This window comes from Ammospiza nelsoni, chromosome Z, assembly GCF_027579445.1.
Source record: "Ammospiza nelsoni isolate bAmmNel1 chromosome Z, bAmmNel1.pri, whole genome shotgun sequence".
NCBI classification, from domain to species: Eukaryota; Metazoa; Chordata; class Aves; order Passeriformes; family Passerellidae; genus Ammospiza; species Ammospiza nelsoni.
In genome coordinates, this window is record NC_080669.1 from 62,178,920 (window position 1) to 62,193,281 (window position 14,362).

Genomic DNA, 14,362 nt, shown 5'->3' on the forward strand with positions numbered 1-14,362 from the left:
TGACTGCAGCACAGCACATCAGCCCTCGGGAGCTCTGCGCAGCCACCAAGGAAGTCCGGGCTCTGCAGTGGAGGGTAAAGGTTCCTTTGTGCTGAAGGTCCAGGGGCAGCTTGTCAGAGGCAGCTCCAAACACTCACTGTGCACAAATAGAAATTTTTCTAAACCCTGTATTCAAAATAGTTTCACTGGTGCTGAATCACTTGTTAACAGTCTTTACCTTTCTGCCTAATGAACACTAATGCCAGGGGCCATTGGTACACAGAAGCATTTTACAACTGTGCTATCAATACTTGTGTAATCATGTAATCATGAAAATGGAGAATGGGCAAGAAGCTGGCAAGCACGGCATATTTGATCAGTTCTGTGAAGTGGTTATTTAAAAAATATTCTCACCTTCTCTTTATTATACTGCTATTTAGCTTTACTTGTGGAATTAATTTACATCTTCAATCCAAAGGATTTATGTCTCTGTATTGTTTATGAACTACTAAGATACAGTCACCTAGAGCTTGCTTGCTAAGCAAAGCAGGGAAAAAGGATATACTCCTGCTACTGCTAGTAATTTTTGGATTTTTTTTTCCCATTATTAATAGTTTACCTTCTTTTCACAGCTTTGTATGTGTTAAAAAAAAACCAAACCAAATCATTGCAGTCCTGGAAGAACATTTATATTCTAGATTAAGGTCTGACTATGCTATTAAAATGCATTTTAAGTTGTACAAACTGACCTCTTGCTCTTTCCCTGTGATACTTCTCACAAGGAGAACAAAGAGGAAAAAAAAATTGAGCTTTTCTTACAAATGTGGCTGAGGAGATTCTTCAGGGAAAAAGAAAGTGTTATTTATTTGGCTTCCTACAAGGGCAGTGATTTCCACATGTCTATCTGTGCTGGAGAAAAAAAGACTAAGGAAATATCGGATGTGCTTACGCCTATTAAAAGAATTTAGTTCAAAGATGGCAAAAAATTGGAATTGCTGGGGCTCTTATAATGAAAAGGAATGTAGAGAGTTTGAGCTTATGGTGCCTGTTATACCTGGGTCATTTACTTGCCTGGTGTACTTTGTACGCTACGAACACTAATCTACAAATGTCAACACACTGTAAACAAGGCTGGAGGAAGACCATGGGGAGACAAGTTTTTAAGCTTTTAATAGTAAAGCTTCGTAAACCGTAAAATACTTCGATAAAAAAAAAACAAAACAAACAAACGAACAAACAACCCCACCCCCAAAACTAAAAAAATACCCCAAAATTTTTTGAAAATCAACGCAAGGGGTTTGATTGTTTCTCTTTAACTCCAGCCCATGCTCCGTCGCTTCGAGTGACTTCGAGCGGAGGACGAAGAGCAGGAATCGCGGGCAGTTTAGATGCTGCGATCGGTGAAGATTAACCCGCAGTGTCCTTCCTCCCGCCGAGGAAAGCCGCAGGGCGCGGGGCAGCCCAAGGAGCGGCGGCAGAGCCGAGCCCCGCGCAGGATGCGGCCGCTGCCGGGCCCGCGCTGCGCCGCCGCGCCGCTGGGGGGAGTCGGGGCGCTTCCGAACGGGCCGCGCCTGCGGCGGGAGCGCCCGGGCCCGGCACGGCACCGCACGGCCCGGCACGGCACCGCACGGCCCGGCCCGGCCCAGCACGGCACGGCCCGGCACGGCACGGCCCGGCACGGCCCGGCCCAGCACGGCACGGGACGAGAAGGGACGGACGCGGCGCTGGCCGCCGTCACCCGAGCAACGCCGGCGGGCGGGAGCTGCGGGAGGAGGCTCCGCTCCCAGCCCGCCCGCGGGGGCCGCTCACCTGCCCGCTCCGCTCCCTCCCCGCACCCGCGGGAACTTGGCGGCAGAACGACGGCCCGGCGCCCATCATGCCCCGCCGCCGGTGTCGGGGCGGCGGGTGGCGGAGCGGAGCCTCTCCGCGGCTGCGGAAGGTCCGCCCGCGCCCCGCCGGTCCCGCCGCGCCGCGCTGTGCGGGACCGGCGCTGCCGCGCGTCGCCCGGGGCGTGGGCGCCGAGCCCCGCCGCGGGGGAACGCGGGGAAGGAGTTTGCTGCTTCGATGGAATTTCTCGGCACACTGTTTTTCGTGGCAGGCGGAAACCCGTCCACACGCGGGTCCCGCGCAATGCCTGTCGCAGCATCCGGCAACGAAATGGTTACCTTTAGCAGTAAGGCTGCACAGGAACCACTCCGAGTTCTTAGTAATTCAATTAGTCAGGTTTCCAGAAGGTGGGGTTGGGTATTTTTTTGGCACGGAGGAGGAGAAGCCCGGGACGACGCCTCCCTTCTCGTGTTGCAAGCCAATCCGGTCGAGGTGTAAAAAAAAAAAAAAAAAAAAAAAAAAAAAAAAAAAAAAAAGAAAAAAAAAAAGGAAAAAAAAAAAAAAAAAAGGGAATCTGGAAGCAAACAGCAGGCTATGTCCTGACTGGCTGCGGCGGCATATCCCCCCCTTTCCAAAGTAAACTGCATGCAAAAATCCCACATGATCAAGCAGCAGCGCCCGTGTTTCGAGCTGGCTGCTTGCACCTCCTCCACGTCTTCACCCCTCACACCCCTCACTCACACCGGCGCCGGACCGGACCTCGCGTGTGCATGTATGTATGCGTGCTGTGTGTGCGTGTGCGTGTGCGTGGGTGTGTGTGTCCCTGTGTGTGTGTGCGCGTACCTCGCTGTACCGCGTATACATCTCTGCGGCTGCCTGTCGCACACACGCATGCACAGAGGCAGATCAGCACGCCAGGCTCCTAGCTTTTCCAGGTTGCTGATGTCGGATTTACACGCAGTGAAGGGACCGGTCATTGCAAAAGGGGGCGTGACTGTTTAAAGATTTTTTTCCTCCCATAAAGCATTTTTTTTTTTTTAAAACTGACTTTTGCCCCTCCAATCCTCGTCGCTCTTTACGATCCCTCCCTGCCTGCCGCTGCATTCAAGTTTATTTATTTGCCTGCTGGCGTGGTATATTTTTCCTTGCTGCTCTCGCTGCTGCTTCAGAGGGAAAAGGGGAGCAGCTTTTGGGCAAGACCGAGAAGATCTGGGGTGGTTGGTGTTTTCGATCTCCCTGTGTAGTCATCGGAGGGGTGGATTCTTTTACTCTCACCTCCTCCCTGACCCTTCAAACTGTTTTGTCCTTCCGCAGAAGTTGATGTTCACGGGACTGGACCCTGCTTTATCTCAGAGAGGCTCCGGGAGGCTGAATCAGGAGATTTCTGCACCTCGCCGTATCACTCCATTCGTTTCCCGAGCAGGAGAGGCCAACCAAGACCAGTATCATCAGAGGAGTTTGCAGGCTTGATTTTGCACTTCTCCGAGATTTTGCTTTTCTCCACGCCCTCTCATAAAACAATTTGTTTTTTACTTTCATCTCCTTGGTTTCCACGCCGCTATATTTCTTGGATTGGCCGTTCTTTTTTTTTTTTTTTTTTTTCCTGCCCCCCGCCTTTTTTTTTTTTTTTTTTTTTTTTTGCCTTTGCTGTTGCTCAGTCCTTGGTGCATCCACCGCCCAGGAACAGGAAGGACAAGAAAACCACTCCACAAAGTCTCCTTCAAGACACTCCGTGCTGCAGAACAGGCTTCTCAACTCCATCAGCGCAGCAAGCAAACTCCTCAGGGCTTTTGCTTCTTTCCCCCTCTTCCCCTCCCCCCCCCCCATTTTTCCCCCCGTGTTTTTGTTTGCTGCTCATTTGAGGGGAGCGGAGGGCCAGAAAGGAAGACACAAACTTTGTGCTTTGACATTTGCGGGTACTTCTCCTCCCGCTACCAGCCGGCGGCCTTTAATATATTGCCCGGACCCCCCGTGGGCTTCCCGGGGAAAGATCTCCTTCTCCTGCTCCTCCCCGCTTTTCTCCCTCGTCTCCCGCTCGTTCGCTCCTTCCATCCCCGCGCACTCCGGCCGTCAGCGCCGCTGGGGCCGCTCGCAGGGGGCGGAGGAATCGCTGCTCTCGCCCGCCCGCCGCGCCGGCGGCCGGTGTATGTCGTGCCGTGGGCTCCGTGCGGAACTCCCGGTGAATGAGAACCGCTCGCCGCTTGCCGCCGCCGCCCGTCTCGGCCCCCACCACCCCCTGCCGCGGTGAGGCTTCCTGAGGGGCCGCGGATCGCCCTCCCCGCCTGCTGCTCGTCTGCGACGCTAAGCGCCCTCCGCTCCTTGCCGCGCGGCGCCCACCGCCTCCGCGCTTCGCTTTTTATTCATTCACCCCAGAACTCCCGCGCCCCGGCTCGGTTCCTCCTGCCTTCCTCCCCGTTCCTATTTTTTTTTTTCCCTTTTCCCCTTTTCTTTATTTTTCCCCGCATCCCCCTCGCCGCGCCGCCGGCCGGGCGCGATGCCGCACGTGGAGATGCTGCTGCTGCTGGCGGCCGCGGCGCTGTGGGTGTGCGTGCGCGGGCAGGAGCCCGGCGCCAAGGCGGTGGCCGACCGCTACGCCGTGTACTGGAACAGCTCCAACCCCAGGTACGCGGGGCGGCCGCGGGCGCGCACCGGGCAGGGGATCGGCGGGAGGGCGCGCAGCGGCGCTCCGGCGGCGGAGACCCATGTCGAGAGACCGGCTGCAGAAAAGAGACGAAAACTTTTCCTTTAGGGAGGTTCAGGGCTGCAGCCAGCGATGGTGCGGGCGGGTGGCGGGGCTGATTTTCTCCTCTCCTCTATCCCTTCCCTCCAAGGGTTCACCGGGATCGGCCGCCGCCGGCCCGCAGGAGCGGAATGGATGCGCTCCCGGCGGGAGACACGGGGGCCCCTCGCCGCGGGGCAGCCCTGTCTGCTGCCAGCCCTGCTCCGGGAGCGCGGGAGTGATGAGGGGCACAGGTAGCGGTCCCCCGGTGGTGCCCCGAAGGGTTCCTTTGGCAGGCGTGGTGGCGGCCGGTAGCCGGCCCCGGGCAGGGCTCCGCGCCCTCGGCGAGACCCGCACGGCGCCCGGGTGAGGTGGTTGTCAGGGGCGGCTCTGCCCGGCCGTGCCCTGCGCTGACCTCCCGGCGGGGCCCTCCCGGGCGGGCTGGAGGTGAGCAAGCGAGGTAGGTGCGCCGTCCCGGGCCGGGTCTGCCGGTGCCGCCGCACACAGGACGGCGCATTCCGGGTCCCTGCAGTCGGGGCCGAGTGGTGCTGGCGCAGTCTCCCCGCTCTCCTGGCGCCGGAGGACTCCTAGCACCAGGCTCTGAGTGCAGTTCAGCTCTGGAAAGGGAGGCTTCATTTAATTGTATTTTTTTTCTCCTGGAGTTTTCCCTCATGTTTAGCATCAGAAAATTTCAGTCTTCCTCCAAATGGTATCCATGTGTTTAGGTAAAAAGTCATCTGGGTATTAAATATTTTTGCCTTGTCAAAGTGCCCGTGGCAGGCTTACCTTTTTTTTTTTTTTTTTTTTTTTTTGTTTTCCTGGTAAACCTGTCAGGCTAGTCTAAGTAAATTTGGGGACGTTTTATCTTACGTTATCTCTTCTTTATGCTTCTGATACTGCTGTTTGGCTTGAGATTAGCACATTGATTTTTGTCACAGGTCATGTTTTTTAATAGATCTCTGTTGCCTGCAGAAAACTCCACTGCTCGGTATTCCATAGTAGGTTTAAAATAGGTGATGCAAAAGTTAACAAGCAGAATTTTCAAGTGCCCAGGGTTAGTCTGTCCAGCACTTTATTACTGTGCTCCTGTGCTCAACGCCTCAGCAATAAATAATTGGCCCAAAAACTTGAAACAGAAACAATCATGTTTGGGTATGATGAACATCTGTGATTTGAAATGCCTCTCTCTACATTTTCCTCTTTCTACATGTGTTGCTTGAAAAAAACTGCTCAGAGTAAATAAGATGAAAAGTTGCACCTCACATCATCCATCAGAGAACATATGTTCCCAAAAATTGTTTGCCTCTAAAAATCAGAATTTTTATTTCTGTTGTTATGCAAAATGAAATGTAACTGCTAGAATAAAAAAAAAGAAGTTATATTCTCAAGTCCCACTGGGCGAAAGGAGGATCATTGAAAGAAATAGGTGTTACTAAATGCATACATTGCTAGCATAACAGTTAAAACACTTCAAAAATAGCCTTAGATTCAAGATTTTTCACTTCTGTTGTCTTATGTGTGATCTTAACTGTGCGTAGGTGAAGACAGTTGAAGGTATAAACAAATGCTTACCTAGTTGGTGGGCATTGCACTGAATTATATTTACGAGGATTCAAGTAAATTAAATCATATATTAATACTATACTACTCTTATTAATCCAACATCAAACATTAGAACACTGCAAAGAAAACTTAGTTTTGTTCTTGCAAACAGTAGAGGAAGAGTTAAATTTAAGATGCTTCTAAACCTTCTGTTTTAAAACCAAACATTTCTTGTCTTAGAATACTGCCCTCTCACAATGGATGTGTCTATTTGGACATGCCATGTCTATTTGTGAGTTAAAAATATGAGTAAGAGCAGGGTGCAGATGCAACTCTCCTTTGTTTTATACAGCGTGCCAGTTTGTGTGTGCTTTCTAAGTAACACGAGCATTACAGAACAACAGGCAAACACCTGAATGGTAGGTGGGGGAGACCCAAAGAAAAGAAAGCACTTCTCTCTTGAATTTGTTTCGTCAGAACCTGAGCTGAAGACAAAATTGTCTTTGGATATCAAAATATTTAGAGCATTTAACAATGTTGCAGGAATAACTTTGCAGTGATTTATCTTCATCTAGAGGCAGACTCAGGAGATGAATGCATGTAGAATAAGTAGAGATGCTTACTTGGTGATAACTATTTGAAATTAGAGGACAAAATATACTGTCATTCTATAAACACAAATAGTAACATTGTGATGGAGCTTACTTTATCATATTTATTCAGAATTAACAAACTGCCATAGAACTAATTAATTCCTTTAAAAATTGAAATATTGATCATCTTAATAATGATTAAGGGACTCTAAATTAAGATTAAATTAAAACTTTGAAGAATTTGATAATGATTGTCCTTCTTTCAAATTGGATGGTTTAATTTTTATTAGTATTAGACTACAGCAACTTGCTGAAATATGTAAAGATTTTATTCTCATTGAAAGACACATTAGCAAATTGCTGAGTGACCCAGCTGATAAATGCTCCTAGTGTAAACAATGTTTGGTAAATAAAAAATCAGATGAGTCTATTAGAAAAATTCATATTACATTGCTTGGTTAGTTGACAGAGTTCTGCTAGAACAATTAGAAAGTGTATGGTCATTATTGTCAGCATGTATGAGTAACAAAGTTTTTTATTTTTACAGTCAAAGTCAGTTCTTGTAAATGTTTAAAGTATTGCCATGCCTTACTTTTCTTTCATATTTAATTATCAGCATACACTTTCTATAAATACTGTAGTCCAGTTTCTGGTGAAAATATGCTTAGGTATTAAAATTTTGAAGTATAAATAAAATAACTTTTTTTTAGTCCTTTTTTTTTTCCTTTTTCCTTTTTTTTTTTTTTTAATTGGAAATGAATCATCAAGTAAACTCAAAAATGTGATTTCTTTTATTTGTTTATTTATGTAGGCTTAGAATTACATGGACGCAAATTCTAACTGTCACCTTAAAGTGCACTAGTCTTTCAGCACTCTTTGCATGTATGTTTTCTCATGTGGGACTACAAACTATTATCATCAGGGAATATTGTTCTCAAAATAATGCTCAGTTTTGGAATGGAGCTTATTAATTTAATCTTGATTGGTAGTGTCCTTTTAATTACAATTCAGACAGAATGTAGTGTACCAGGGCCAAATTTTGAAGCGGTCTACCTGCGTCATGCCTGCTACTGTTTGTAATCTTGTCACAGTTCAAGCTGAACTACTTGTTTTAATTGTTGCTACACTTTTTTTTGCTTGCCAGGATTATGCTTTAAGGTTGTGGTTTCTATTTAGATATTTCCGTGTAAGTTGTTTCAGTGTCAGGTTATGTAGCTTCATAAATTGTTAGTTAGTTTCAGGGTGGTTAAAAATACTTGAATTGCAGGTCTAGTTTCTGGTCTTACATAGAGGCCATAGCTTCTAGTCTCACAAAAGCAAATATTTTTTATTAGGAGTATTACTGGATTTGGCTGCATTTTATATAAGAAAATTGTACACTAAATTCATAGAATAATTATTATAAATCATGGGATGCTGATATATTTTCTCTGTGTATTTATGTGGATAAAATCAGGAAATCAGATGGTAAATAAAGAATTTAGGTATTGAAAAGTAATTTTAACTTCAGTTAGTGATTGCACATAATTAAAGAGGATACCACAATTTGGTCAGTAAGTAGAGGGGTTTTTTTAAAGATATGTATTTGGGGGAAAATGAGTGGATACTTCTGAAAATTCTATGCATAGACCAGAATTTCACAACCTGGATTTCTCAGCCTATCTGGATTTTGTAGCTGCGTATTTAGGAACTGTTTCAGAAAAGCATCTTACTTCTTTGAACTCAATCCTTACACACCTAAGTTCTGTTGCAGTTGTGTGGGTGGATAGATGTGTGCTTAAGTGCCTTCCTGGGCCAGCCAAATTCACAGATTTAGTTTTGAGAAGCTCTGGATGTGGCAGCTCACGCACACCTGGCACTTCTTGGAGAACACTCATGGACTGGATGGATGTCTGAGTGTTTTGCCATCTGTTATGTGTTTGTGGATTTCACCATAGCATGTTAGTTGTATGTGCTGAGGTCATGTGGCTGGTTTTTTGCTTGGTTTGTCTTTTTTTGTTGTTTTCTGTATAGATACAGTTCTGCCTGTGTACAGAGCTGAGGGAAGGCATGCAGAAATGGCTGGAATAGGAAGAAAGCAGTTAAACACATGTTAAGAAAACTAGGAAGTTTTGGACGAAGAAGGGTAAAGTCAAAGTGTTTACTTTAATGTTAGTATTATGTATGAGTTTCATATGTCAAGGGAAGCATAGGAGCCTATGTACTTGGGGTATACATACACATCCTTGTAAATATATTGTACATATATATAAACCTATTTTGAAATAGCATAGCTTGCATTTTGACAGCATTTTATCCAGCAGCTTGCTCTGAGAACTGAAGAAATCTCTGACTGGTTCCTTGTAATTAAAAGATCAGTAGTAGAGCTGTCAATTCTTTACACCTACTTTCTCTGCTTTTAATAGTTTCATTAACACCTGTGTCTCCAAAAGAACATTGGTGCTTATTTTAAAAGTGGGTGTTTGAAGCAGTTTGAAACCTTCTATGGAAAAACTGCACAAAGAACAATAGTTTCACTGGCCTCCACCCTTGTATGAAAGGCAGCTTGTTAAGTGGTACCTGATCTTCATGAAATGCTTCTTATGAAATCTTTTTTGAGTGCATGTAGTCAGGACACTTCATTGCATTCTTCTAGCCCTGTGTGCTTTTTGAGAGGGACAGATAAAGATGAGCCTTCCTTTCTCTCCCCTGTTGCTATGATCTCAGCAATCTACCAGCTTCATGCTGGGCTGAAAAAATGAATGAATGCAATTAGTCCTTGAGGAGTCATGGTCATTACATTCATATGGACAGGCATACGTAATATATATGGCATATGTAATGACAATATGTATGTATTTCAATGTTTGTATATATATACTTACATATATATACACATATGTGTGTATGTATGCATTGAAATGTGTCATTAGGTGGTGATGTGGTGTACAGTGTATCATGAATATTGTGTGCGGGAAAAAATCTGAAAATTATTTTTTAAATTGAACTCTTCAGTGTTTAGAAAATTAATGGAATTTCCATCAAATTTCCAGGTCTAATCTTCCAGCTAAGGCATTCTGTGTTAAAGTTCAAAGCAGTAATAAGAGAATTATTTGTAGATTCTGTGTTTTAGTTCTTGGCTGTCTTCCAGTTGGCTGTTTCTTCACACGCTGGTAGTTCCCGGGTAGTAGGTGGGGACAGGTAGATAAGCTAGCACTCGGGCACAACAATGTAAAACGAAACAGAGAAGAATTGCATGAGTGTGCTTTGAGGGCTCTCCTAGCTTATTTGAGTGTCTTGTGACTTCTTCAACACGAGTCTGTTGCTGGGTGGAGGACTGCAGCATTGCTGAAATACAAGACTGCCAGGAAAATACATAAAGAAGGTTGGTCATTGGAAACAGCTGAGAGAAGATGCTAATAAGGACACAACCTTTCCTGGTGAAATAAGTAGATAGTAGTTTGTCCATGCCTTTCAGAAGTGCCTCCATTTCTTTGGGTTACTGTTTTTACTTTTTTTTTTTTAATGCAATTACAAGTATTTTAGATCTGCGATTGTCTTCCAATACTCTTTGCTCTGCTACCCAGTTCTGACCTTTGTTTTTTTTTTAAAAAAATCTTTAGTCTCATGATTAATATTCCAGTGTTTCTGAATGGTCTAATTCACTTTTGAGAATAAAGGGCCCTGTTTTGTTTAAGTTTTTGTTGCGCTTGTGCTTAAAATTTAGTCAGTCAGCAACACACCAACATAATGAAATGAAAACATTTGGTTTGAAGTAAACAGATAAGTTATTGCAATTGCATTCTGATGGTGTTACAGTTGTTATGGGTAAGCCATACTGTAAGGTATTTCAGCACAGCTGAATGAAAGAATGGAATCATTCATGCATTAGGAGTCTTCCTTGCATTTTTGCACTCTCCCTTTTCATTGTAGTCTCTCCAAGCTAGATTTTGGTTGAGCTCATTTAAAATGGTGCATATATTTTACAATGTGCAAACATGTATAGATATCTGAAATCCTCTTTTTTAGGAAACTGAGCCTACATTTTTACATTACAAATACATTACAGCACAAATACTATTCCTATCCATTTCATAAAATAATTTGAGTTAAAATGAAAAATGTGAAAATACATGTGTGAAAAAAACCCCAGTGGTCTGTGAGGATTGAGATTGTATTTCTCCATCACAGAATGCCAGAAAAATACAGTAAAAGAAAAATACACCCCAATATATATATGTATATATATTTAATCTGGGGAAACATCCTTCATGTTCTGCTATTGACAGGTTGATGAAAATACCTTGTTAGATTGTAGTTTTATGAAGGAAATTAATTTATTTCAGACTGCTGCAAAATGTAGAGATATATTTTGGTGTCCGTATTTTATTAACTGGTATGCAAAGAGCTTTATGGCCTTTTTCTGTTTAAATGCATGACCAGTAAAAATGCTGTCAAAAGAAAAATCGACTAATGAGAAAATGCACAAAAGTCCTGTTAATTAGCAAGACCTACTTGAATTGCTAATACCAATTAAAGCAAATTCTTCAGGTTCTGCAATTTTTACTTGAAAATTACAATTCTTATTGTCACTTGCGTTATAATCTAGTGGACAAATTTTCCTTTTCCATGCTGACATATTGCATGGAGAAAGGACCTTAGACTCAAGAAACCTGTAAGTTATTTTTCATGTTCATTTTTTTCCCTCATCATTAGATCAGCATATTAAACCATTCAACAGTAGTATCTGGAGTAAAAAATCTTATTTTAGTTTTTTCACTGAGAAACTTTATTTTTTGTTTTTTCTTCAGACTTTTGAAGAACCTTCTTACTTGGTAGGCACCATCTTTAGGTTTTGATTGTAGTGATGAAATGGTGCAGTGTGTAGAGAAGAAATTATTTGTTTAAGAATCATTGAGTGAAGCAAAATAAAAAAGTGTGAGATACATTTACTTTGATGCTGGTCGGCCTCTGCTAAAACATATTTGCTTCATTCTGAAAGGTAAAATTTGGACTCATGACATTTAAAAGGATGCATGTTTTGACAGAATATATCTTTTCCCATAATTAATGTTTGCTGTGGAGCATTGACCTTCTTTATTCATTAAAATAATATAATAGTTCCTCCCTGAAATTACGTAGTTTTTCTTGCTTGGGGGTGGATATTGGCATGTTCATATGGTGTGAGCTGTTCCTCAGTAGTAGTTGAGCACTGCAGCTGTTCCCTGGTGGATAGCAATGAAGCACTACCCTTTTTGGTTTTGTGGATTTCAAAGTAGTATTTTTCATATTTCTGTTACAATTCAGGAGAATTTTCTTCTCTTTACAGGCATTCAAATCATTTTATCTTGTCAGACAGGGACCAGCTAAGAAATATATAAATATTGTTGTTATTATAATGCTACTACTGTACATAGGATTTTTTGGTTTAATTTTTACTTCAAATTTGTTTCAAATTTGTAAATAAATTTGTGTATCTTTTCTCAGCCTGTGTCTTTGAAACTGGAGCTGAATACATTCTAACTCTTTTAAGCAAAACCAAACAAAAAAAAATCCCCCAAATTTCTTAATGTCTAGTATTTTGTTGGATTTATAAGGCTGTATAGATAAAATTCAGGGTTTTTTTGAGAGGAGACAAAAAAAGAAAGTATTTTATTTTACTTACTGCTAATTTTAATGATGATTTTTGTAGCAGAGTTGTCAGTCTTCAATGCTAATTTATCAGCATTGGGTAAGGACTTCTAGCAGCTTTAAAGATGTTTGGTCTCCTGCAATTGTTAAAAGTTGTTGCAAGAAAATTTGCCAATTAATGCTGTTAATGAGCAGGAAAAACAGCTGCATTGGGTTTTTGTTTGATGGTTGTGGTTCTCCCCCCTGCAACCCCTCCCACTTTATTTGATGTCTAATCAGATTTTCAAAAAATAGTTATGTATTCATACAGGCAGGGCATTTGGTGAGCAGAAGTTAACAAAGTAGGAGCTATCAATCCTGCTCTCTTTCCTATTGTTTCCAGAAAAGAAGGAAATAAAGAGAGACTCTGGAATTTGAAAGTATTGACCTTCTGACACGCACACACAGCATGGTCATTGCACTGGCACACAAAGTGCCTTAAGCCACCATAATGGCAAACTGCATTTTTGAAGTCACTGATATGAGAGCCAGCTGGATGGGGGATGGACAGCCAACTGTGATTCTGCAGCTATTTGTAAGTTACCACTTTACAGCCAGACAGCTTCACTTTTATATTCCCAAACTTACCACTTTGGAATAATGTTGCTTTGTTCGGCTTAGCCAGGGATTTGTGACTGCTACATAGACTTAGAACCATTTGGTCCAGAGTTGTGTGGTCATTCTTCATAGAAATCTGCTTCACAGAGTAATTTCATTCATCTGGTCGTGGGGGAGGGATGAGAAACCGTGAAGGAACATTCAGATATAGCATTCTTCAAGGAAATTGTGCATCCACATTAGCTAGTTGCTTTTTAAAGGTAAAGGCAGAGATTTGGATCAAGCAGTTAAAGGCCAATTCAGACCAATGTCTGAAGATTATGTGTGATCTCTTGGATAGGCTTTCCATATATAGTTTGGAAAAGACCTAGTATTTTATGTACTGCGACAGATCTTACCCTGGCCCATTTATTTATTTATTTATTATTTGTTTACAGTTATTGCTCCAATACACTTTTACATAATTTTGCAGTTCTCTTGGGACTTAGTTTATTAAAAATTAGTGATCCATCACTAAGTGGGGTACATTACAAATTCTGGTGCTCCCAAAAGGGAGTTTTTGTGGCAAACCGAAAGAAATAATAGGGATACAAAAGCTGCCAAAAAGCGTGCCTACCAATTGCTTATTAATCAGGTGAAAAACGCCTCAGCAACTAAGGCTGAATGTGGAACAGTTTATTTTAAATACGAATAAAGATATGTTAAGAGGGCATAGCATCTCTTTGTTTCTAGCAATGTATAATTTAAAAAAAAAGTTAACTATGTGCTGGAGTCAGTGGGGAATTCTTTGAGGTTGATGGCATTGTCAGTACATAGAACTCTTTAAAAAAACTTCTTGCTATTAACAAAAAAATATTAAATATGTTGATTTTTTTTCTGTCAGTTTCTGTCTGTTTGTGGTAATTTATAATAATATATCTAGACAACAATCAAGGCCTTAGAAAAGATGTTTTAAAAAACTTCTATCTTCACTAATCTGGATTACAAGGTATGATAGAAAAAGAACTATTGCTGTGAATATCTGGTTTCCAAAGCTGCCAATCACTTCTGGCACAGCTCCCATCATGGTTGCTGTGCCCATAATTAAATGCCTGTCATTAGTGTATTTTTCCATAACATTTACAATGGAAAAGGCAAGGGGTCCTTCCAGAGCTATGGCTGTCAGGGGAACAATAAAAACTAATTACACACTCTGCTGTCACCATTGTCAGCTCTGCTGTTGGGGGCAAAGAACATGGGAAGTGTGTGCCTAATAATTATATATATATATATATATATATATATATATATATATGCGCATACACACAATCCCCAATTGGAGAAATTCAGTGCTAGTGAAGTCATATTTACTTGGAAGATTATTCTTTATTCCAAAGATTTTAATTCTAGGGTTATGTTTGTCCCTTCACTTATTGCCAAGTTGCTGACACTTTTGCCTTTGCTTTTGAGCCACATTTGCCTTTCTCTTGTTCTGTCTTGCACACTTCTGGTGAAC

The 14,362-nt window shown here is 42.6% G+C and overlaps 1 protein-coding gene across 1 annotated transcript in view; it reads left to right on the forward strand.

Moving 5' to 3' along the window:
• The first annotated feature begins 3,592 nt into the window (after positions 1 to 3,592).
• EFNA5 (ephrin A5) overlaps positions 3,593 to 14,362 on the forward strand; it is a 202,299-nt gene continuing 191,529 nt past the window's right edge. Inside the window, exon 1 of the mRNA XM_059492821.1 lies at positions 3,593 to 4,428. Within this exon, the coding sequence (XP_059348804.1) occupies positions 4,301 to 4,428 (128 nt within the window). The 5' untranslated portion in view covers positions 3,593 to 4,300. The remainder of the gene's footprint in view (positions 4,429 to 14,362) is intronic.